General features: G+C 48.5%; 1 protein-coding gene across 15 annotated transcripts in view; it reads left to right on the top strand.

Annotated features, from left to right (window-relative positions):
• MICAL2 (microtubule associated monooxygenase, calponin and LIM domain containing 2) overlaps nt 1–22,668 on the top strand; it is a 249,417-nt gene that overhangs the window by 122,910 nt on the left and 103,839 nt on the right. For 5 of the 15 annotated variants that reach the window (XM_058446988.1, XM_058446989.1, XM_032166591.2 and 2 more), the window contains 7 exons: nt 8,366–8,434; nt 11,622–11,771; nt 13,214–13,336; nt 14,376–14,594; nt 14,833–14,934; nt 16,149–16,274; nt 21,354–21,416. In XM_058446988.1, the coding sequence (XP_058302971.1) occupies nt 8,366–8,434; nt 11,622–11,771; nt 13,214–13,336; nt 14,376–14,594; nt 14,833–14,934; nt 16,149–16,274; nt 21,354–21,416 (852 nt within the window). The remainder of the gene's footprint in view (nt 1–8,365; nt 8,435–11,621; nt 11,772–13,213; nt 13,337–14,375; nt 14,595–14,832; nt 14,935–16,148; nt 16,275–21,353; nt 21,417–22,668) is intronic. The other 10 variants (XM_058446992.1, XM_058446990.1, XM_058446996.1 and 7 more) reach the window with 3 other exon arrangements.

Raw genomic sequence — 22,668 nt, 5'->3', positions numbered from 1 at the left:
TGTCTGACAGACATGATAGTGTTTTCCTAGAAAGTTAAAAATATTCTGTGGCACCTCTGTGAGTTCACATGGTGCCACGGGACACAGTTTGGGCATCACATGCCTAAGGAGCAGTGACAGTTTCGTGTGAATGCTAACATCTCTGTGGGAGGCATAATGCAAGTTCTCTTGCTTCATGTGCACATTTTACAGATAAAAATGGAGGCCTATGGTTGTGGTGGCTCACGCCTGTAATCCCAGCACTTTGGGAGGCCAAGGCAGGCAGATCACCTGAGGTCAGGAGTTTGAGACCAGCCTGGCCAATATGATGAAGCCCCGTATCTACTAAAAATACAAAAAATTAGCCAGGTGTGGTGACAGGTGCCTATAATCCCAAGCTACTCAGGAGGCTGAGGCAGGAGAATCGCTTGAACCCAGGAGGCGGAGGTTGCAGTGAGCCAAGATTGCGCCATTGCACTCCAGCCTGGATTGGAAAAGAAGAGTGAAATTCCACCTAAAAAAAAAAAAAAAAAAAAAAAAAATTGGAGGCCTAGAAAGGCTAGGTGCCTTGGCCAGGTCACCTGCTACTCTGTTGTACTTCATTACTTTGCCCCTACCCCATGCTTCCTTCACACTAATTAATCCACTCATTGAAAGGCATTTGTTGTGTATCCAGTTATAGGACATACAGAAGTGATGTGAGGCTTGACCTTGGAGTCCAGTTAGGAAGATAGATGCTGGGAAGATAGGAAGAAAACTGAGAACCAAGGGTCCGAAACTTAGGGAACAAGGGAGTTTGAGGGGCTGGCAGAGGCAGAGCAGCCAGGAAAGAAGATAGGAAGGAGAACAGACAGTTGGAAAGTCAGAGAGGGAGTCAGGAAGCCCGGGGAGGAGAGCGCTTCTATGGCGTGGGCCCTGGAGACCATGCCAGGCAACAGGGAAGCCAGCCAGGGTCGGGGCTGAGGACAGGCTATGGGATGTGGATGCGTTGGGGCAGATGGCAAATGTCAGAGTTCTAGGACTGGAGTGGGGAGTTCCTGGGGTGGTTCGTGGGAGCAGAGGAGAGAAGATGGGTGGAGGAGAATAGGACCAGAGTGAAGCCACTGGTGGGAGCAGGGGTGGCTTGGGGTGGGGGCAGTTGTAAGTACCTGCCCACTGCTTGCCTGCCTTCCCCAGGATGGCAGGGTGCCCTCCACCAACAGGACAGTGTGCTGGAGGCCTCTGCAAGTTTCTGAGTCTAGGTGGCCAAGAGTCTCTTTAAGCTTGGCCAAGGCAGCCATATCTAGCCAGCCCCTCCACCCAGGGTGGGATGGGGCTACCCAGCCTCCTTTCCCTGGGCTGTGTGAGCAGTGGTCACTTTTTCCACTGAGGCCTGAACTCCCTGCTCCCTGGGACGCTGCAGCAGCTGTTTTGCCAACTCCAGGAGCAGGATACTTCATGCTTCTGTGGCTCCCTAGCTCTAGGAAGGAATGGGCTAGCAAGGCCTTAGCCGGGCAAGGAAGATGGCAACAGAGCAGTTAAAATGATGAGCTGCACCCAGCCTCTCTCCCACTCTGAGCCGGCGTAACCTAGAGGCTCCGTGTGAGGGCTGCATTGTCCACCATGTTCCCACTGAGTAAATGGGGCTGTCTTCTGGATACCAGTGGTCAGCTTGTTCTACCTCTAGCCCAAGGACCCCTGTCTTGGGCTGTTTGGCCCCAGGCAAGCCAGTCAGTGTTTCTGGAAGCTCTCTGAGACAGACATTTACTGCCTTTCTCCATTCACCGTGTTTCTCCCACTTGGCCCACAGGGGGAACTGGAGAGGAATGTTTCAACCTTTCACTCACCACACCTCTATTTACAGAGTGACAGAATTGAAACAGCCCGGCCAGCACTGGCTTGGGAGCTGGGGATGGTTAAAAGTCAGGAATCAGCAAGGCTAGCCAGGCCTCCCAAGGGCTGAGGGCCTCATTCCACTTCCCTCTGGCTCTGCTAGAAAATGCTTGTGGTGGAGGGCTCTGCCCAGCCCAATTCTGGCCCCTTTTGAATCCTGTTCAGTCTTCTTCGGGGTGTGTCCCTTGGCTGCCCATTTTGGAGGAGTCAAGGCCCACAGATCTGTTCTCTCCCACAGCCTCATTTAATCTTCGCACTCTGCCCCATTTTTGGATAGGTAGAGAGATTTGGCCATTGAGTTAAGTGCCTGGCATGGACATTATTTGTTCTCTCAGAGTGATGGGGCACTTCCTCTGGGTGGGTTAGGTGGTTTCGTAAGGCTACTGGGTCACCACACTGTGCCTTGGCCATCACTGAAATACCTCTGCATTCTCTCTACCACTCAATGTCAGCACAGTGATCAGGGCCACATAGAAAGTACCTTCTTCCCATCCTACCAGATACCTTGTTGTATCTGAACGCTTTTTTGATTTGGGGAACCTAATGGCAATGCTCTTTGGCCTCAACATTTCCCACTAGCAAAGAACACTGAGTCCACCCCGGTCTGGTCCTGCACAGCCACAGGAGATGTCTGCACATAAGACTCTGAAATCCATATACAATTACACATCCGTACATAGAGGCTCCCTCACATTTACACCAAGATATCAGTACGACAAGACACGCAACCCTCAGTGACCTTGTTCATCAGCCCTTCTGGAGTGGAGATACAGGGCAGGCATGCTTGCACGAGTCTATACAATAACCCTCCCCACAAACACAGACAATATCTGTATATATAGGTGCATCTGTATTTGACCTTCCTCCCTGCCCCTCCCTAACTTCCTCTCCATCTTCCAGAGGAATATATTCATATGGGAATTGAGCTGTGAGTGCACATTTATTTACAATGTGGCATCTTCATCTGAAGAGGATCCGCTGGTTCTCTGCTGAGTCAGGCTTAAGAATCTCCCTCCTGATTTTCACTGACAATGTTAAATTCTTCTTTCCCCCCAATCTTATCTTCCTGATAACATGCAATCCAAGCAAGATGTATCAACTTCAAGCAAAATGAAAGGCTTTTCTCCATCAAGGATCTCGTTTACTTTTAGAGAGAGTAACTTTTCCATTCCCACCGTGAGTGGTAACCCACTGGGTTGATTAGTTCTGAAAACTGGGTGGCCCACGCCTGGAAAAAGGAGAGCTTGGGGACTATATTTTCCTCTTAATAGGCCCTTGGTCTGCTTCTGCAGATCTGTCTGTGGTCCTGGTGAGCATCTAAAAGCCTCATGGCATGGGACAGTTCCTGGGGGCTCCAGGGCTCTTGTCATCATGCATGTAGGTGACACCTGAACATATAACCAGGGCATCTATCATGCCTGTGTGCATGGGCGCACACAGACATACACCCTCAGACTCACAATACCTACCAGTACTCTCCTAGACCTACCACATATGGTGACACCTGTACTTATGGCCACTACGGTCGTTACTGTACACATATGCAGAACACTGATTTTTGTCCCATTCTGAGCCCACTCCTTGGAGGATAAAACAGAAGTTGTCACTTGTCCCTGGAGAGCCCATCCCAGAAGCCAGATGGGTGGCCCCAGGTTTGATCCTGCTCAACCAGGTCCTCCTCCTCCTCCAGCACTGGTCCCTGACAGAGTGGCGTTCACAAAATGTGACTGACATTTTTGTCAATGTCTGGTCTGAGTGGTCCAGGTCCCCCTCCCCAACCCTCCTCTCCCTGAGCCACCTGCACACTTTCTGAAGAGCCGGGTGGCATTACATGCAAAGGTGCCTCTTCCTTCCATCTACTCATTCAACAACTGTTTCTTGAGTGCCTATTTTATGCGGAGTTCTCCTCAGTACCGGGGATGGAGCAGTGAATGGAACAAGCAAGGACCCTGCCTAGGCAGCTTACCTTCTAGTGGGACTTACAAACTTCCTCTCACCTCACTTCCCCAACTTCTCTCACAGAACCACACACCCAGCAGCCAAAGCTCCCCACTAGGTTTCCAGGACTTCTCATGGCAGAGGTTTGAAGAAGGCTTAGGGGAGTCAAGAGTGCCACTTTCCAAGGCTGGGCCAGCACAGGGCCCTGGAGTATCCCCTCCAGGTGCACGCAGGTCATGGCTGAAGCTACTCTCTCTCCTTTCCTCAGTGCAATCTCAGTCCAGGATTCAGAGCTGATTTACAGATTGGGAATGCAGTTAGAAGTCAAGCAGACAAACACAGATTTACGTCTGCTGGGGGTCTAGCAAATGTTCTAGCCTCTCAGAAAGCTCCTTTGCTTGTCTGAAAAATGAGGGTAACAACATGTACATCATTGTATTGCTGCAAAGATGAGGTGAGCAAATGCATGCAGCAGGTCTGAGCACCATGTCTGGCAGGTGGAAGGCGCTTGGTAAATGATAGTTCTTTTCCTTTAGAAATGATGATTAAATGAAGATGCTTGTTTTCTCAAAAGATGAGTAAAACGATCTGGCTTGAACACTTGGTTCTGCACTGCAACCACAATGAATACAGCCCTTTACAGCATACAAAACACTTTCATATACATCTCATTTGCTCCTCATGTCACCTTTGGAGGAAGGCTGGGAACATATTTTCATGCCAATTTTTAGATGGGGAAACTTGGACTTGGGGAGATTACATTTTGCTAAGTCATGTAGGTGGTAAATGTCAAAGCTAGAAGTAGAATTCAGATGTTTAAAATTCTGTTACTCTGCCAAGCATGGTGTCTCATGCCTGTAATCCCAGCACTTTGGGAGGCTGAGGTGGGCATATTGCTTGAGCCCAGGAGTTCAAGACCAGCCTGGCCAACAAAGTGAAACCCTGTCTTTACTAAAAATACAAAAATTAGCCTGCATGGTGGTGCACATCAGTAGTCTCAGCTTCTTGGGAGGCTGAGGCACAAGAATCACTTTAACCTGGGAGGCAGAGGTTGCAGTGAGCCAAGATCACACCACTGCACTCCAGCCTGGGCAACACAGCAAGACCCTGTCCCCAGAAAGAGAATAAATAAAATAAAATTCTGTTACTAACACTAGCCTCACTAATAGTGTCTAATACTTGTACAGTAGTGCCCTCCTTATCTGCAGTTTTGCTTTCTAAGGTTTCAGTGACCTGTGTTCACCCATGGTCCACAAATATTAAAAGGAAAATTCCAGAAACAATTCACAGTTTTAGATTGCACACCATTCTGAGTAGCATGATGAAATCTCACAGCATCCCACTCCATCCTGCCTGGAATGTGAATCATCCCTTTGTCCAGCATATCCACGGTGTATTTGCTACCCACCCATTAGTCACCTTAGCTGTCTCAGTTACCAGATCAAAAAAACAGCATATCTAGGGTTTGGCAGTATCCATGGTTTCTGGATTCCACTGGGGGCCTTGGAATGTATCTGCCATGGATGAGGGGAGACTACTGTCTAGCACATTATAGTTTAAGAAGTGTTTTACATCTGTGATTTCATTACTCTCACAACAGCTTATGAACTAAACAATATAAGATCCCTTCTTATAGTTAAGGAAACTGAAGTCAAAGTAGTTGGATGGTTTTCCTGAGATCACACAGCGGGGAAATAATTAGTACCAATGCTCAAATCCATGATTCCTTGAAGAAAGAGCTCTCTTGCTATCACTGGCCAACTTCCTAACTATCATAGCTGCTGCCCAAATCAACAAAACCATAGCCTGCAATGGTCAACCTCTCTTCCTATGACCCATATCTAAATTATTCCTGGGCTAGGCTATACCAGCTAACTAAATATAAAGTTTGTTTGCTTTGAGCTAAAGTCACATTAACTTGGGCAGTATGGGAACATGGTTATCTTGTGCTGATCAAATAAATGTTCAGACTGGCAGATCTACGTCTTTGATTTTTTTTAATAGGAAAACCAATTAGTTTAATAAATGCCTTTTGGTATATAGACTCTTTCAAATCATTGGGAAATCATGATAAGAAAGTATTCTTAGGGCGGAAGAGCTGGAAACATTAATGGGAAAAGAACATAAGTTATTTATTCTCATGTTCTCTTTGGGCACAATAAGTATTTTCTTTCTTCTTGTGCTTTGAATTCTTTGTAGAGTGAAACAGGGTCCAAGGAAAAGGGAGTACTGAAGCAATTTTGGTTCACAAATATAGATATACAGATAAGAAAAAAGTAGATAAATCTCTAGGTTTGAATGTTCTTAACCTTTTTATTTTAGCCTAGCTCTTAGTTGAGAATCAGTGCTTCAATGTTAAATTCATAAGGAAGAGTAGAAACTACTTGGGTATGTGTGTTGCTAACCTTTCCATAGACTGCATTTGGTTGTCCCATGGGTCAGAGGGGCTGAGGTTGTCCCCATCCATGTCCTTTATTCCCCCTGAAGGATTTGGAGTCTTCTTAGGAGCTGCTGGCTGGGCACAGCCTCCCCAGGAATGTCCTTCATAAGCCCATGGCTAATATGGCTGTCTTCAATCTATATAGGCTCCAGTGGAACAGTCCCACCCTGGGCTTGTTGAGTACAAAAGAGAGTAAAATGTTTTGCCCTTTGGAGGAAAAGACAAATCCTCATTTAAGGTGGCAACCAAAAAAAAAAAAAAAAAAAAAAAAAAAAAAAAAAAAAAAAAAAAAAACAGAAAACCCTAAGATTATGCATGAAGCATTCTTGTTGGGTAGGACATTCTGTACTTTCACAGGCCTCAGATTTGGGCTGGCCAGAGCAGCATTCCCAGGCTGTGGAGCTGGGGGTCTAGACAGCCTGTTCCTCTAAGACCCAGCATTGTTGCAAATAAGGTCATCTGTTTCTCTTGGTGTTTGCCCAAGCTTTTGGCTTAAAATCTTTTCCATTCACAGAATAATGATTTATTAGAAGCTGAGGAAAATGTTCAAGAGAAGGCAGGGCCCTTTGATGTGTAGTTTTGTGCTGCCTGGGGCAAATTTTTGAACAAATATCAATGGACTAAACTGTGGTTGATCTTGTCTTCAAAAACAAACAAAAAAATCTGGTGCTGGTAAATATGGGGAAAGGGCAGGGGATGATGAAGAGAACAAGAGATGAGGAAGCAGGTGCTTTCCGTTGGAGGGAGGGGGTGCATACTGGGTTGTGTGTTGGGGCACCCATAGCTAGGGTTGTTGTTGCAGAACAACCAGGAGGTGAAAGAATCCTCCCGTGATTGGGTAGATTAGGATTTATGGGGCTGATTGGGCTGTATGGCTGGGTTTGAGGTGAGCAGGTGGCCTGCAGCACTTCCCCCTGCATCCAAAATGGTAGAAAGGCTAGGATTTAATACAGGCCTGCGATGGAGGGCCCCTCTGAGAGAGTAGGAGGCTCTCTGCAGAAGGGATCTATGGTCAATGGGACACGGCTCCCTGGTTCTGACAGAACTAGCCATTTGCAGAAGGCTCCAGTGGCTGAAGACTGGTAGCAGAGAGGTCTTACCCCAGAAAAGGATGGGGGAGCCTAGGTGGACCCTAGCCCAGCGACAAGGGTAGGCTTACCCATGGGGTACAGAGGAGATACTAAATTCAGTCTTTCACACTCCAGCCATAGCATCAGCTCGGCCTCCAGAGTTCTGCTCATTCCCTGAGGAGACAAGCCTGACAGCCGAGTGCCCTTTGGGAGCCCTTGCAGGGTGATGCAATGGGCTTGGGTAGAGCAGGGCTTTCTGGATTTCAATGTCCAGATTCAGGCAGCAGAGAGTGGGCTGTGAGGGGTTCTCAGTAGGGCAACCGTGTCATGTATCATCTAAGCCAGGAGACTTCTGAGAGTGAAGGGGGCACTGTTAACAAGCAGGCTGGGGGTAAAAAGCAGTAAGTCAGAACTAACCCCCACCTCCAACAAACTAGGCTGTATGGTCATGCTAGTCATCAGGCTATAGTTAATGCTTATTTGAAGTTAACAAAATATTGTTTACTAGGATCTGTGATGGTGAGTGAATTGCAGGCTTGATTTGCCATCAAATCCCTAGGCGGCTCATTTGAGCCCTGAGAGTCCATGTGAGGTGAACCCGGTCACCTTCTTGTAGGAGAGAGGCTCCCTGGGTGCAGAGAGACCCCAGGTGGTCTCCATAAGGCAGCACACTGAAAGCGTCAGCAGACCTGGCTGGGCCTTGGGCAAACCATTAAACTGCTCTGAGCCCAAGGCCACATTGCAATGGAGATCATCCCTGCCCTGCCTATGTCACCAGGATTCTTTATGCTTTGATGTTTCATGAAGATCTTTTGGGATGTAATGCCAGCCCCTTCTGATGAAGCCTTGGCTCCCTAGGTGGAGTGAGGTTCTCTCCACTGTGCCTGAACAAAACTCTGTGACAGCGTTTGTCACGGTGCAGAGTAATTTACTACCACGCCTGCCTGTAGGCTGACAGCTGTTTGTGGGCAGGGACACAAAGCCAGCCCTATGCCCTCAGGGATCTTAGTGGGACTGAAGCCCTTGGTGGCCCCCAGAGCTCACCCTGCTTTCTTGGCCATTGCAGGTGGATGGTCAAACCGGAGAGAATGACATGAACAAACGGAGGCGGAAGGGCTTCAATAACCTGGATGAGGTTTGTGTACACAGTGTGGGTTTAAACAGAGGCTTGTTTCCTGACAACCAGTGGCCACAGGCAGCCTCACTGTGATAGCAGTCTGGCCCTGTTCCTTCCCTCTCTCATGAACCACTGGGTTCCAAGCTTGGCGTGATGGAAAAACAGTTGGGGTTTTGGATCTCGCTTCACTACTTACTAGCTGTGTAACCTTGAGAAACACAGCCTCCCAGGATGTGGTTCATGTCTGTAACATGCAAGGATACACTTGAAATACATGAAACTTCGCAGGACTTTTAAAGATGAATAAGATCAACATGGTATCTGACACATGTTAATCAATATACAACCACTGTTAATAGTAAATAGTAAAGAGGTATCAGCACTCCCACTTTTCACCCAATCATCGTTTGTATCTCTTTGTGTTTCCTTTGCTTTTAGCCTTTAAGGCATATGTCCTGGGGCCCACAAGTGCCACCTTCTGGTGAAAGAAGAAAATTACAGGTTACTTTGTCAAAGGAGAGCCTGAATCTCTCGCCTGCTTCTGAAAAATTGATCAAGGGGAAAGAGTGTCAGTTCCTGCTTCCCTGGGCAGCTTTTAAAAGAGACCTGAGATATACATGTCATTCAAAAAAAGCCATTCCAACTCCACAAGCATGCATATTGTCAGCGAAGTGTGGGATGCCAGCTTTCGCCAGCCTACTGGCTGACCTCAAAATGATGACTTAGAGGCATGAGGGACGGTCTGTATGATTGATATCTGATTGATAGGGGGTAGAAGGGACTTTTTCTACTGTTTATGGTCGAAGAGTTTTTATTGCTGTATAGTTGTATGACATGGTTGTTCGTGTCTGACTTGCTGCATCTCACAACAGTGAGCTTTATAATAAATAAGAGTCATGAGGTTCACCCTGGGGAAAGCAGCAGCCAGCCATTCAACCCATTATCTGTGATGGTCAAAGGGAAGCACTGACAAAGAAAAACAAGTTCAGTTCACATCTTAAAATATGAACAAACCCATTCTACCCAATGAGTTCAAAACACCCTGGGTTGAACATTTTCCTAGAGCTTCTTGAAGGTGCGCTTCAAGAAGCACTGTTTCTTCTCCACCTCTTGGCTGTGGTGTAAGCAAGAAGCCAGCAAATAGAGAGCACAGAGAGGAAGCAGAGGCTGCACAAGGCTACAGACATGTTCCATTTCCCAGATTACAGGTGTCAGCTCTCTAGCTTCAGGGCCTGGGATTTGCTCCTGCCTATTCCCAAGAAGCTTCCCTTGGGTACACTTTGTCTCAGGCAGAAGTCTTTTCCTACCTTTCACCCATGGCTTATTTAAGGGTATGTGAGTGTTGTTTCTGTTATTGACAACCCAGGAGTTGGAGTGGGAAGGAATCTGGTTTGTGTGTACCCTTTCTGAGATGCCCTGGACAGTCTCCTGGGGCAATGGTTTTGCTTAAAGTCGGTTTTAACAAAGCGATATTCTTTCTAAATTCTTGCTACTCAAAATGTAATCCACGATCCAGCAGCAGCAGCAGCAGCTGGGTGCTTGTTAGAAGTACAGGCTTTCAGGGCCCACCCCAGACCTACAGAAAGCAAATCTGCTTCTGAGGATTGAATTCCTGGTGATTCGTGGGCCCGTTATTGTCTGAAAGTGCTGGCCTATATGGCCCACTGTCCTGGCTAACTTTGGTCTTGTACAAATAGTGATCACCCAAGTAAGCAAAGCCTCTTCTCACTCAAGCCTGTGCTGTTGTGCACAGTTACATTTCACTTTGAAGGAGGGTGTGCCTCTTCGGTTTGTGTTTGTCCAACAGAGTGGCTCTACATACAAGGTTCCGCATGGGGCTGCCACACCTAGGGATCTTTTTTAAAAAAATTAACTATAACTTGCCTTTTCTAGTGAATTTCTTCTAAATGAACACATCTTTGTTGTCGTGAGAATGTCTCTTCCTGTGAGGGACATTCCCGGTGTCCTTGGGAAAACTTACTGCCCACTTGCTGTGGCAGCACCATTTATACTCCTGAGGCCTGTGGGAGGAGATCCCACAGTAAGGGGGAACAGACGTTCTTAGTAAACACTGGTCATTTTCAATTTCTTACTGTTAGCAGATGAGCTAGGGAAATCTTATATGGAACTCCGTTTTATAAAATAGCATAACCGAATGATCGAGGTCTACATCACCACTTATAAGTCACGTTGATATCATGCAGCCCGCTGTACTGGAATGAGAAGAGCATTTCACCTCGGTGGTGTCCTTCCCCAAAGTCTAATCATGACAGAACATCAGACCAACCCAGACTGAGGGGCTCTCTATAAAACAGCTGCTCCGTACCCTTCAAAAAGTGTCATTCTGTAACAGAAACTGTTACAGTTTGTAGGAAACCAAGGAGACAGGGTGATGAAATGCAGTGTGGGATCCTGGATTGAATCCTGGGACCGAAAAAAGATATTAGTGGAAAAACTGATGCAATCCGAATAAAGTGTATAATTTAGTTGATAGTATTGTGCCAGTGTTAATTTCTCAATCTTGATGACAGGAGCAATTATTCCAGATTTAACACTGCGGGCAGCTGGGTGAAGGGTATGCAGGGACAGTCTGTGCTATCTTTGCAACTTTTGTGTGAATCTAAAATTGTTTCTAAATTAAAAGTTTTCTTTAAAAAGATAGCAAAAATAGAGCAGGGCTGGTTAAAGCTGGGGGTGGGTACAGAGGAAAGAGGAGAAAGTTCTCCAGAGCCCAGGCCTTGCCTGAGTGACCCCCACCCGTGCTTCCTTCATTGGCCCCCCACCCCTGCTCTTCTCTTCTCAGCCAGATGATGTATTTTTGAAAACCATTTTGTTCAACACTTCATGATTATATTTGGTTTTTGCAGTAATCATGTGAAGTAGATTACTGTTCTCATTTTATACATGAAAAAATGTCAGAGAAGTAAAGTAAATCGCCAACATCACAGGGCTAAGAAATGAGAGTCGGGATTCAAACCCCAACCGCCTGGCTCCCAAGCCTAGCTGTGCCCATCCTTTGGAAAGACGCATCCCTCCTGCGAGCAGTGCCTCTGTGGGGTGGCCCTGCTGCCTCTGCCTCCCTTCCTCAGACCATGGAGGGAGCCCTTCTACAGGAAACTAGTCCCACGTCCTGAGTCCCCAAGTCTGCTTTCTGATATCTGGATTCCAGGATCCAACCATCAGTGTCCCGTTTCAACTTTTGCAGCCTTCAAACTTTTCCAGCCGTAGCTTGGGCACCAATCAAGAGTGTGGGAGCAGTAAGGAAGGTGGAAATCAGAACAAAGTCAAGTCCATGGCGAATCAGCTGCTGGCCAAGTTTGAGGAGAGCACTCGGAACCCCTCACTCATGAAGCAGGTGAGTCATGTCAAATACTCACTGGACCTAACTTCCTGGTGACTTTTCAGCGGGAATGTTCTGGCTGCTGATAGACTTCAGATATGCCAGCCAGGTCTATCTCCATGGAGACTTGAGCTCCTTCTAGATCAGGAGTCAACAGACTTTTCTATAAGAGGCCAGATAGCAGTTTTTTAGTGCTTTGGAAGCCATACTGTCTCTGTTACAACTCTGCCATTGTAGTATGAAAGCAGCAGTAGACAATACCTAAACAAACGAGCCTGGCCGGGTTCCAATAAAACTTTATTTACAAAAAACAGAAGCAGGCCAGATATGGCCCATGGGCCTAGTTTGCTGGTGGTGGTTCTGCATTAAACAAATCCATTCCCTAATTTGGTTTTGCTTTCCAACCATGACTTGGTTTGCAGCCAATTTTGAGATGATAGTTTGAAGGAGCTTTGAGAGGCAGGCTGGCTGGCTGGGAAAGTACAAAGTCCACAGTGAGAAGATCCATCCAAACCAGAGGAACTGAGTCCGAGCTCACAGTATTGAAGGCCAACCTCCCGGGTGTTTCCTGGCACTCCCCTCTCTCCCTGCACCAGGGTCAGCCTGGTGGGGCTGTTTTGTCTGATGGGGGTTAGTGTGAGGCTGGAGGAGGCAGAATGCTGCATCAGGCTCTAGGCTTCCTCCTGACTCCGGCTCCGAGGTCTGTGCCTTGTGGTTCCATTTGCTCCCCTGAACTTCCTTTAGGGTGCTGTTGTCACATTACAGAAGCTTGGGAAAAGAGGTTTGGTTTTTCTATGGCGAACACCTGTCACATGACAGAATGAGACTCCTTTTGGGAGGACAGACTCATAGTTAATTAGCTTTAGAGGCAACCATAGATGTCTCCTTAGTCTTGATGTGGACTATGTCCCTCCTGGGAGAACTGACCTTCTCCAGGAAGTGAAGGGATTTTATTATAAGGGGGCCATTTCCTTGAGACTTGTAACTCTCCACAAATTTTCTTGATTGCCCATTCTGGAGGCTTGGCCCCTCACAGTCCCCAAGTGCTGATGAGGGCTCAACTCCATCAGAAGCACTGGAGCATCCCTGTCCTTGAGTGGGCAGGAAGATTTTCTGTTTCCAGGTGGACTCCTGGGCCAGCACCCTGGCCTGGCATGGGCTCTGGCAGTGCCTGCTTAAGGCCCTGTGTCTGAGCCAAAAGCAAAGCCACCCTGGGATTCACACATTGTCCATGAGAAAGGGGACTCCAGGACTTGCTGTTCACATGGACAGGGAGCCAGGGCTCAAGTTTCCCAGCTGGGCCCAGCTTGCAGGAGCTCAGCCCAGTGCTTCCTCTGCGCTTGCAAACTTCGTCTCCTCACTCCTCTTTTCTCCCCTCTCTGAGCCTCTCAATCTGACTCACCTTTTCCTTCATGTCTCCTGTGGCTGCTTTTTTGGACTCACCTTTCTGCTCCCAGGAACGCCGTGTCTCAGGGATAGGTAAGCCCGTCCTGTGCTCTTCCTCTGGCCCTCCTGTTCACTCTTGCTGCCCCAAGCTGGAGGAGGCCACACCCAGCCCATCACCTCCTCTGAAAAGGCAGGTAGGGCTCCTTCCAGTGGATGCTGTTTTGCCGAAGCCAGAGGGGACTTTGATCCAGAGGGGTGGGGTCAGTGGCTCTTCCCACACCCCAAGTAGGGGTGATTGTAGATTTTCTGGACTCACCTTGATGTCACTACACTTATAGGTAAGAATAACCAAGTATGCAACATCACAAAATACATTTTATTGATCCCTTAGCCAATCAGAGGTATCAATTGACCAAATCCATGCTCTCGATGATGCTGCTAGGGAAGAATACAGGGTATTTTGTATGATGCCCTATGACACTAAGCATTATCTGCAGATCATTCAAATAGGCTGATTTCCATATCAATGAAAAAGTGATGTTGGAATGGGCCCAGGTGGCCACTTGGCTGGACCCATTGAAGGGGTAAGGCTGGGATGTGGTGAAGGCCTTCCCGGTGCCAGAGTAGCTGAGGACCTGCATAGTGGGTGGGAAGGCAGCTGGCAGTCACAGAGTGTGGCTTATGGCAGGTAGTGCTCCTGGATTTGGAATCTGAACCAAATCACTATTATTGACCATAAGCCACAAAGTTGTCTGGTCAGCATTAGGATTTATGTGTTGCTCCCAGGTGGTGGAGGTTGAGTAAGGTCGGTGTGAATACAATACAGCAATTTTATGTCTGTCTGCCTCACCTGGGGAGCTTTTAAAAGACTACCAGTGTCTCATGCCCAGTCCAGAACAATCCAATCGAAATCTCTGGGGGTTGGCCCCAGACTTGGGTGTTTTTTTTTAAGTACCCTAAATGTCAGTGTGCAGCTAGGATTGAGAACCAGCATTGTAGAGGTTTTGATTCAGGGGGTTGGGGGTGAGGCCCCAGACCATGTATTGTGAATGAGGAGGCCAGGCAATTTTGATGCAGGTGGTGGAGAGTCAACACCTGGGGCTAGTTTGGAATCTTACTTAGACTTGCACCTGGTGCACCCTTTGTCTCTGGTCTTCATGCGGGATCCCTCATGGTGAGGGTGTATGAAAGGGCCTCAGTAGGGAAGGAAGCTTAATTTTCCCTCTTTCCCAGTTCCCCTCTGTGGTCGTGACGGGGCACGTGCTCAGAGAGCTCAAGCAAGTGTCTGCTGGCAGCGAGTGCCTGAGCAGGCCCTGGAGAGCCAGAGCCAAGTCTGACCTACAGCTGGGTGGGACAGAAAATTTCGCTACCCTGCCTTCTACCCGCCCGAGGGCACAGGCTCTTTCCGGGGTGCTGTGGCGGCTGCAACAAGTGGAGGAAAAGATTCTCCAGGTGAAAGACTCACTTTTTGCCCTGTCTCTGTCCGTGTCTGGGTGACTTCCTTTCTTCCCCTCCCTCCTCCTACCCAGGTGGGTTCCTCCTCCCTCTGCCCACCCCCTGTCTCTCATCCTGCTGTGTGTGGTGAGCAGGCAAGGCCCCCAGCTGCCTCCGTCACCCACTTCTTGGAAGCAACTGTCTCAGTCTCTGTCACTATCTCTCTTTTCTTTCTCCTTTCTCACCTTCACTGCAGAAGAGGGCTCAGAACTTGGCCAACAGGGAATTTCACACAAAGAACATTAAGGAGAAGGCGGCTCACCTTGCCTCCATGTTTGGACACGAGGATTTCCCGCAGGTAAACATGGGGCTTTCAGAGCCCCCAGGAACCTGATGTTGGACATCCAGCCAGGTGACCCTGAATCAGGCTCTGAGCTCAATTTTCTCCTCCTTCCTCCTTTTATAGCATGAGGAGCTCTTTATTTTTCAAGCCACTAAGTAATACAAGCTGGCATCTAAAAAAGACCCAAAGGCAAAGATTCAAAATAAGTAAATACATCATGAGAAAGGAAAAACTAAGACAGGAAAGTAAACACAGATCAAGAAAGGCATTACTGTAAGAAGCACAAGCCAGTAGACCCTAGATATTTTCCAAGCAGGCTCTGAGCTTCCTAAGGGTCAACACAAAGCAGAAACAGTCATCAGTTGCAGAATCACAGTGCCTTTACCCAGTTGCTTGTGATGTTTTTGAGTGAGAGAGAAATCTCCCTGTGGCCCTGATCAGGAAGATACTGAATGATGGGGCCAACCACATGCTGTAACTGGGGCTCTGCTTCTCCATGGGATAAAGTCAAGTCAACAAGAATGGCTTTGCCTTAGAATTAGGAAGTACAGCCTCCTCCAAGCCAGGTACTTATTTGGAAATTTGCTGAAAAGAAGAGCGTGTGCTCAAGAGGAAATGAAAGGGTTGATAATGAGATCCTACAGGTGGGTGTATGTGTAAAGTCCTCCCTCCCTCACAGCACGCCTGTCCCTAGAACTTGCCTCTCCACTGTTTTCACTTAGTCTCCTCTTCTGCTACTTGGTGGAGTCGTTGGCATGGGAAGGATGCTTTACACTTTGTTCATTTTTAGGATTCCACATGACTGCCAGGAGGCTAGCACAGTTGCCTGCTGCAGCTATAGAGGCCCCTGCTGTGGCCACCTGCCCTAAAGCAGCCCAGGGTTCTTCTCTCCTAAGCTCGCAGCTGCTACTTCATACCAAGCTCCAGGGTGAGGGCTTTGGTAATTGGCATTGGTGTCTGAGGCAGATGTAGGCAGGAACGAATTGAATCTGCATGAGCTATTTTGGTGTGACAAGGGAACTGGAATAGTTGCAGCAGAATGCAGTGTAACCAGGAGCTAGATAATCCTTTCTGGCTCCAAAGACAGGGGTTTCTGTGTTGTCCTGAGACATGGGTCTCCTTTCTTTGCCCTCTTGAGTGCACAGGCGTGGGACTGCATGATCGAGGCAGGTATCACCATGTGTGACTCCTGGGATAATCCTTGTTTCTTCTATTTCTGTTCTGTGCAGAATAAACTACTCTCTAAAGGCCTGTCTCATACTCATCCTCCGTCTCCTCCCTCTTGCCTTCCGTCTCCTGATCCAGCTGCTTCTTCCTCTCCATCAACTGTTGACTCTCCTTCTCCTGCCAGAAAGGTAGTTGTCCTGAACAATTTGCTTTCCCCATTCCCTGCATGTTCCCAGATGTTCTCATGCTCCACTTGACCTGCACAGACAAACATCTTGAGCCTGGCTTGGCTGGAATAAAAATTTGTAAGATATTTTACACCAGTGCTGGATTCGATTTTGTTTCTGTGTTAGAGCACACAACACGGCAGAACAGGCAGTGTACAAAAGCTTGCCAGACAGGGCTCATTCATTCAGCAAGCATTAATCAGGGCCCACCATATGCCACCCTTCGTGCCAGGTGCTGAGAAAACAGAGAAGGCGGTGCAGTTCCCTTACTACAGTTGATATGGGAAATAGCACATTAGCATAGAAATAAGTGACATTTTTGTAATATGAAATATCACATCACATACTGCTATTTGCCTGTTTTGTCCTAATAAGATGGCAATTTCACATGATAAACTTAACGTAACACCATTCATTCTATAAGAGGTTTAAAGGGCAAGATTGTAGGAATGGAGAGGGGAGAAGACTGGGAGGTAATGCAGAGAAGGTAATATGGGAACTGAGTGAGTGTTGAAGGTTCCGTGGGGGGATTTTGCTAGAGAGAAGTTTAGGGCAAGGGTGTTTTGGAGAGGGGCTAGCCTGTGCAAAGGCAGGCAGGCATGGCTTACGTGACATGGAAAGATGGAATGTCTGGTGTGACTTGAACTTGGGGATAAAAGTATTTATGGGGGCATGGAGAGTGGAAGTGAGCCCACTCTGTAAAGGAATTTCATTTTATCCTCTGGGTTATAGGAAGCCACTGCAGGATCTACTCTGTGTTCTAGAAGTACAGCTCAGATAGTAGTGCAGAGATCAGCATGGAGGATGAGAAGAGTGGGGAGCTAACTTTGATTAAGTAGTTAATGAAATGCACTCACAAACAATGATTAAGACTGGGTTTTGGGGTGCTTTTCGTGTTTTTCACTTGTCCTGTTACCTCCTGTGCTGAGAACAATACCAGGCTGGGGTGGGAGAGGGTCTGTCTTCTGGGAAGGTGGGCCTCTGGAATGAATGAATCTAGAAATGGGCGTGAAGCCTACCTCGTGAGCTGTCGCTCATGGAGTAGGTTTGGAGTCTCCCCCACTCCACCCGCCAGCTGTGCTTCTCTGTTCACAGCCAGTGTGTCTGGCTCCCACCAAGGCTCTGTGTGTCATGCTGCATGTGCCGCTGCCAGAAGGAGTGCTGGTCTGTTTCTGTGCTGTTAGACTGAAGCACAAACCAGCTCCATGCTATTGCATTAGTCAAAAATTAGAAGCTGCCTCTTGGTGTGTAATTGGGGGTCCCACCCCTGTTGGCCTCCACCTCTTTGAGGAGAACGGTGTAGGTAGAGTCCCTAAGAAAGGAGCAAGGGATCTTACCAGCCCCATCCCATCTGAGGCCCCCAGTGTGAATGGAAAGCACCCAGAAAGGGCAGCAGCAGGTAGCACAGAGAAACGCTAACATGATCTTCAATGCCACTGGAAATAGCCATGGTCAGCATATCAAGATCCCCAGCCACATGCTCCAGGTCAGCCACAGGCCAGCTGTTTGACCTTAAGTCTCCTGACCTATCTGGGCCTCCTCTTCCTCAGTAAGATTGGTTCTGGGCTCATGTTACAGTGAGCAACATGGGTGGAGACAGGCATTTTTGTCATCACCATCAGCAAAGTTGCAGGGTAGGCTTTTTGCCCAGTTAGGGAAAGGGGCCTTCCCCAGGGTATATTCCCTACTATGGGAAAAGGTCATGGCACTCTTGGCAGGATGGTGGGAGGGGAGAAGGCACCTGGGCACAGACCAGGCAGTGGCTTGTGCCCCTAGTTGGTCAGCCAGGCCCACACCTTGCTTCTCTCTGGCCCAGCCCCCTCCAGCTGACTGGGCCCTTCAGGGTAGAGCCAGGCAAGGCCTTCTCTTGTTCCTGCCTTTCTCTCATCCGCAGGAAAGTCTGGTGTGGTCACTGTTGGGGCCAAAACTGCTGCAAGAAAAGCTCCTACACCTCCCAAATACTCTGACTTGGTTTCCACCAGGCATTAGATCCTTCTAAGAGAGGGCAGGGGGCAGCCTGCTGGGAACATGCAAAGCTGCTGGGTAAGACAGAGATGCTGTCAGCCACTAAGCATGTCCCCATCACATCATCATCACACCCGCTGAGGCCCTGCCTGCCGCTGTCTCTGGCTCTTCAGGCAGCCCTCCCCTGAGGACTCGGCTCCCTATAAGCCATTAGTTAATTTTGCTCCTCCAGAAGGGAGGCCACTGCTGATCTGGTCTGTGGCATGGCTGCTGGCCATTTGCCATGCTGTGAGCTCTTGCAAGAAGAAGAAGGCACTGAGCCTTTGCACAGCTGGGCAGGGGGGCCCTTCACTGGGCTGGGAGCTACCCTTCAGTCCTCCTGGGTCAGAAGAGCACTGAGCATTGCAAAAGGAGCTTTCTCCACCAATGTCACTCTGAAAGCCAATGTGTGAACATTCATTCATTCAACAAATTTAATTTTTTTGTTTTTTTGGAGACAGGGTCTCTCTCTGTCACCCAGGCCAGAGTGCAGTGGTGTGATCATAGCTCACTGCATCCTCAAACTTTGGGACTCAAGTGATCCTCCTGCCTCAGCCTTCCACCCCTGAGTAGCTGGGACTATAGATATGAATCACCACCCTCAGTAAACAAATATTTATTGAATGAAAATCCATTGTTAGGCATTTCAGGCTGTCAGGATATGCATCGATGAATAAGAGTTAAATCCCTGTCCTAATGAGGCTTACACCCTAGTAGCCTACAACCATCAATATATCAGTAAATTATATAATGTGTTAGAGGGCAAGACAATATTTCCTATGAAAAAATTAGAGCTGGTGGTGGGGACCTGGAATGCTGGGGAGGGAAGGGTGGCAATTTTAAATGGAGTGGTTGGGTGGGGGCTGGAGAGCTCTTCCTGTGATGGTGAGAACTGAGCAGGAGCAGAGTCACAGGTAAGAAGGCAAAGGCTCAGGGAGGAGACTGGAGCCCAGCATTCCGACTCCCAGGCCAGTGCTCTCTTACGTCCTGCAGAAGCCACACGTGCATGGAGGCCTTGTCAGAGGCCCAGAGGCTGTGTCCATGTAAAACCCTCACACTCAGGGACAGGGAGGGCTTTGGGGTGGCCAACCCCAGATCTGCTGTCCCCACCTCTACAGCTTTGTTCCTTGCTTCTCCCCAGTTGTGGTAGAACAATTGCCCCAGTTGTGTTCTTTTAAAAAATTCTATCTCCCAAGCCAGCGCTGGCCGTTAGATGACATAATTGGGCTATTTTGACAGCTTCCAACATCTTAATTATTGGCTGATGTTTCTTTCACAGTATGGCTGGGAATGATGGAGGGCCTCTTAGAATGGACTCTTGGGCAAGTCACTTAGCCTTTCTGTGCCTCAGTTTCTCTGAGTACCTACACTCGCAGGTTCATGCAGGTCACACTGTGAGGCCGTTCTAGGCAGTTGTGGATGGAGTGGTGAGTTTCTAGTTTCAAGCAGTCTTAGAAAGGATATTGCCAGCCTCACCCATTGCCTTGACTTCCCTCACTCCCCAAACTCTGCCCCACCATTGATTCAGCACTGGGCTTTGCACATGCAGAATCACAACCTTCTCTAGGGAGAGAACTGGCTGTTCCTTAAAGTAGGTGATGACTTGGTGATAAACAGATTTATTCTATCCTGGTGGAGCTCAGGGAGTTTCTCTCCTAGAGCCTGGGGCCTTAATGCTTCTTCCAAACAGATTTTGGGCTGCTCTTTTTGCTCAATTGACCCGAGTTTGCCTGAATACAGGGGAGCAAGAGGAAGAAAAATGCACTTCGAAACTGATGCTTAGTCCTTGGCAACTTCCTGGCGGGCAGCATGTCTCTATTCCTGCCCTATGGTCTTCCACACCAATTCCGAGGATCCATGAATAATAATCTCCTCATGGGAACAGACTTAGCCAAACTTACTATGAGGAGCAATTGTTACTCATAGGGATGCAAACGTGAGTTGCTGACTCCAAGACAGGGAGCCAGGGCTCTGCCTTCAGACTCCACTTGCCCGCCCTCTCAGCGGGCAAATAAAGTGGAATACCAAAGATTGATATTCCACTTTAAAATTCAGAGTGGTGCTGTGGGTTTCTTGGCCTGAATGGTCACCGGGAGTCGTGAGGGCTCTCACGGGGGGCTCAGATCCTTGGCAGAGTCTGTCTTTCCAGGCTGTGGACTGTGAGACCTATGCCCAGTTTTATGTCCCCAGCACCATTTCCTTATCTATCCCACCAAACCAGCCCTCTTCTGTGATCTCGGCTCCCTATCAGCCATTAGTTACTTTCGCTCTTCCAGAAGGGAGGCCACTGTGCTGCTCTGGCCCATGGAATGGCTATTGGCTGCTGGCTGTTTGCCATGCTGTTGAGCTCTTGCAGGAACAAGAAGGCACTGAGCGTTTGCACAGCTGGGCAAGTGGGCGGGGTGGGGGCCTTCACTGGGCTGGGAATTGCCCCTCAGTCCTCCAGGGTCAGAAGAGCACTGAGCATTGCAAAAGGAGCTTTCTCTACCCTTGGGGTGTTTGTTTTAAAACTGGATTTGCAGGGTTTACTCTCGAGATTTGCATAGTAGAGAGAAACAGGGAAATGCTGGGAAGTGTTGTCTGGGGCAACCTGCCTTTGTTTGACCTGGTAGGAGGATAAATCTCAGGGACAGGTCTCAAGGCTGCCTCCAACCTCACTGTTCCTCCTTCTATCCTGGGAATAGAGCTAGGCAACCTTTTGGAGGCCTCCTGTGTGCATCCTAGCTTGGGGGATTTTAATTTGCAGAGTGCTGGTGTGGAAGAAGGATATGAGTTTCAAATCAGACTTGAGTCCAGAGCACCAATTACTCACTGTGTGGCCTTGGACAAGTTTGTGAACCTCTCTGAGCATTAGTTTCTTAACCTATAAAATGGAGAGGACAGCAGCTACTCTTGAGGGTAACTGGAATACTGCAATGTCGTAACCTATGCAAAATGCCTGAAGTATCCTGTAAAGCTTCTCTTTCCCCAGTGGAAGAGAATTCGGAAAGAAAGCTTATTTACCTAAAATGCATGTTGATCCCTCTCTTTCTAAAGGAAAAGAAGTCACCTTCAGGGTTCCATTTTCATCCCAGCCATTTGAGAACAGTGCATCCTCAGGTGAGTTAGAGCGTCCCTGAACTTCAGCTGCCTCACCTGCAAAGGGGGATTATCAGACCCACCTGCAGGGCTCTTGGAGTTAAGCGCATATGATCAGCAGCAGTACAGTGCCTGGCACCAGGGGACGAAGGTGGGCAGACATGTGCTTGTACTGGGAGCTCACAGCCCCTAAGGCCTGCCTGCGTCTCAGCTCTGAACTTGTAATTTCCAGACACCCTTGAACACAGTGATTTCAGTTCTTTGCCTGCCCTCCTACCCCCAGCCCTGGGCATATGGCCAAGGAATCAGGTCCAGCAGGCTGTCCTCTGATGTCTTCTCATACAGGGACTCCTCAGTGAGGATGTCCTTGCCCAAGTGGATCCAGACGACCACCTCTGGCCCTACCTGTCAAAACTCCCCTTCCTGTGAGCCCTCTGTTCTGAGGCCCTGCACATTCTGCTCACCGCTGCCTTACCCACGTGGGCTTGCTCGATGCTCCTGGCAGGCTGTGTGGCCGCAGAGAAGTGTAGCCGGGACATCTGGTAATCTTGGCTCAGTTCCAGGCACAGGGAGGAATGTTTCCATTGTTCTCACACAAACAGGGCCCGGAGCCTGCTTTTTCCTGCATTCACAGTATCTGCCTTGTGTCAGGAATGTCGAGGTGAATAAGACAGGTCACTTAGGGAGTGCAAACTGAGGGAGAGATGGGCCAGCTCGGTGCAGTGTGAGGAACGCTCTGATATCCAGGTGGGGACCATCATATTCTGCGTGGGGTCACAGGATCACTTGGAAAATGCCTCTTTGTAGAGGTCTAGCCATCGTCTGCAGCCTCTGGCATGGGTGCGTGTGACAACAGCTGCGTCGCCGTGTTTCTATCTAGATTGGCTCTGGGGAGAGGAGGCAGGGAGCTCGTCCTGTGTGGGCCATGCCACTCTTGTGCAGAGGAAAGTGATTTAAGACAAGAGAGAAGTCCCAGAACATGGAAATGCAAAGCTGCACAAATGGCCGTGCTTGGTTTTAATTTTTGTGGGTACGTAGTAGGTGTATATATGCATGGGGTACATGAGATGTTTGAATACAGGCATGCAATGTGAAATAAGCACATCACAGAGAATGGGGTATTCATTCCCTCAAGCATTTATCCCAATGGCCGTGCTTTGGACTCACTATCTGCAGAGTGCCTCCTGCATGGCCCAGGTTCTTTCAGGAGTCTTTTCCGCTGCCCTGCAAGGTTGGTGGGGGTCTCTCCATTTTACAGATGAGGAAGGTGAGG

The sequence above is a fragment of the Hylobates moloch genome, unplaced genomic scaffold (genome assembly GCF_009828535.3).
Source record: "Hylobates moloch isolate HMO894 unplaced genomic scaffold, HMol_V3 SCAFFOLD_11, whole genome shotgun sequence".
NCBI lineage: Eukaryota > Metazoa > Chordata > Mammalia > Primates > Hylobatidae > Hylobates > Hylobates moloch.
This window is presented reverse-complemented; position numbering and strand designations above follow the sequence as displayed.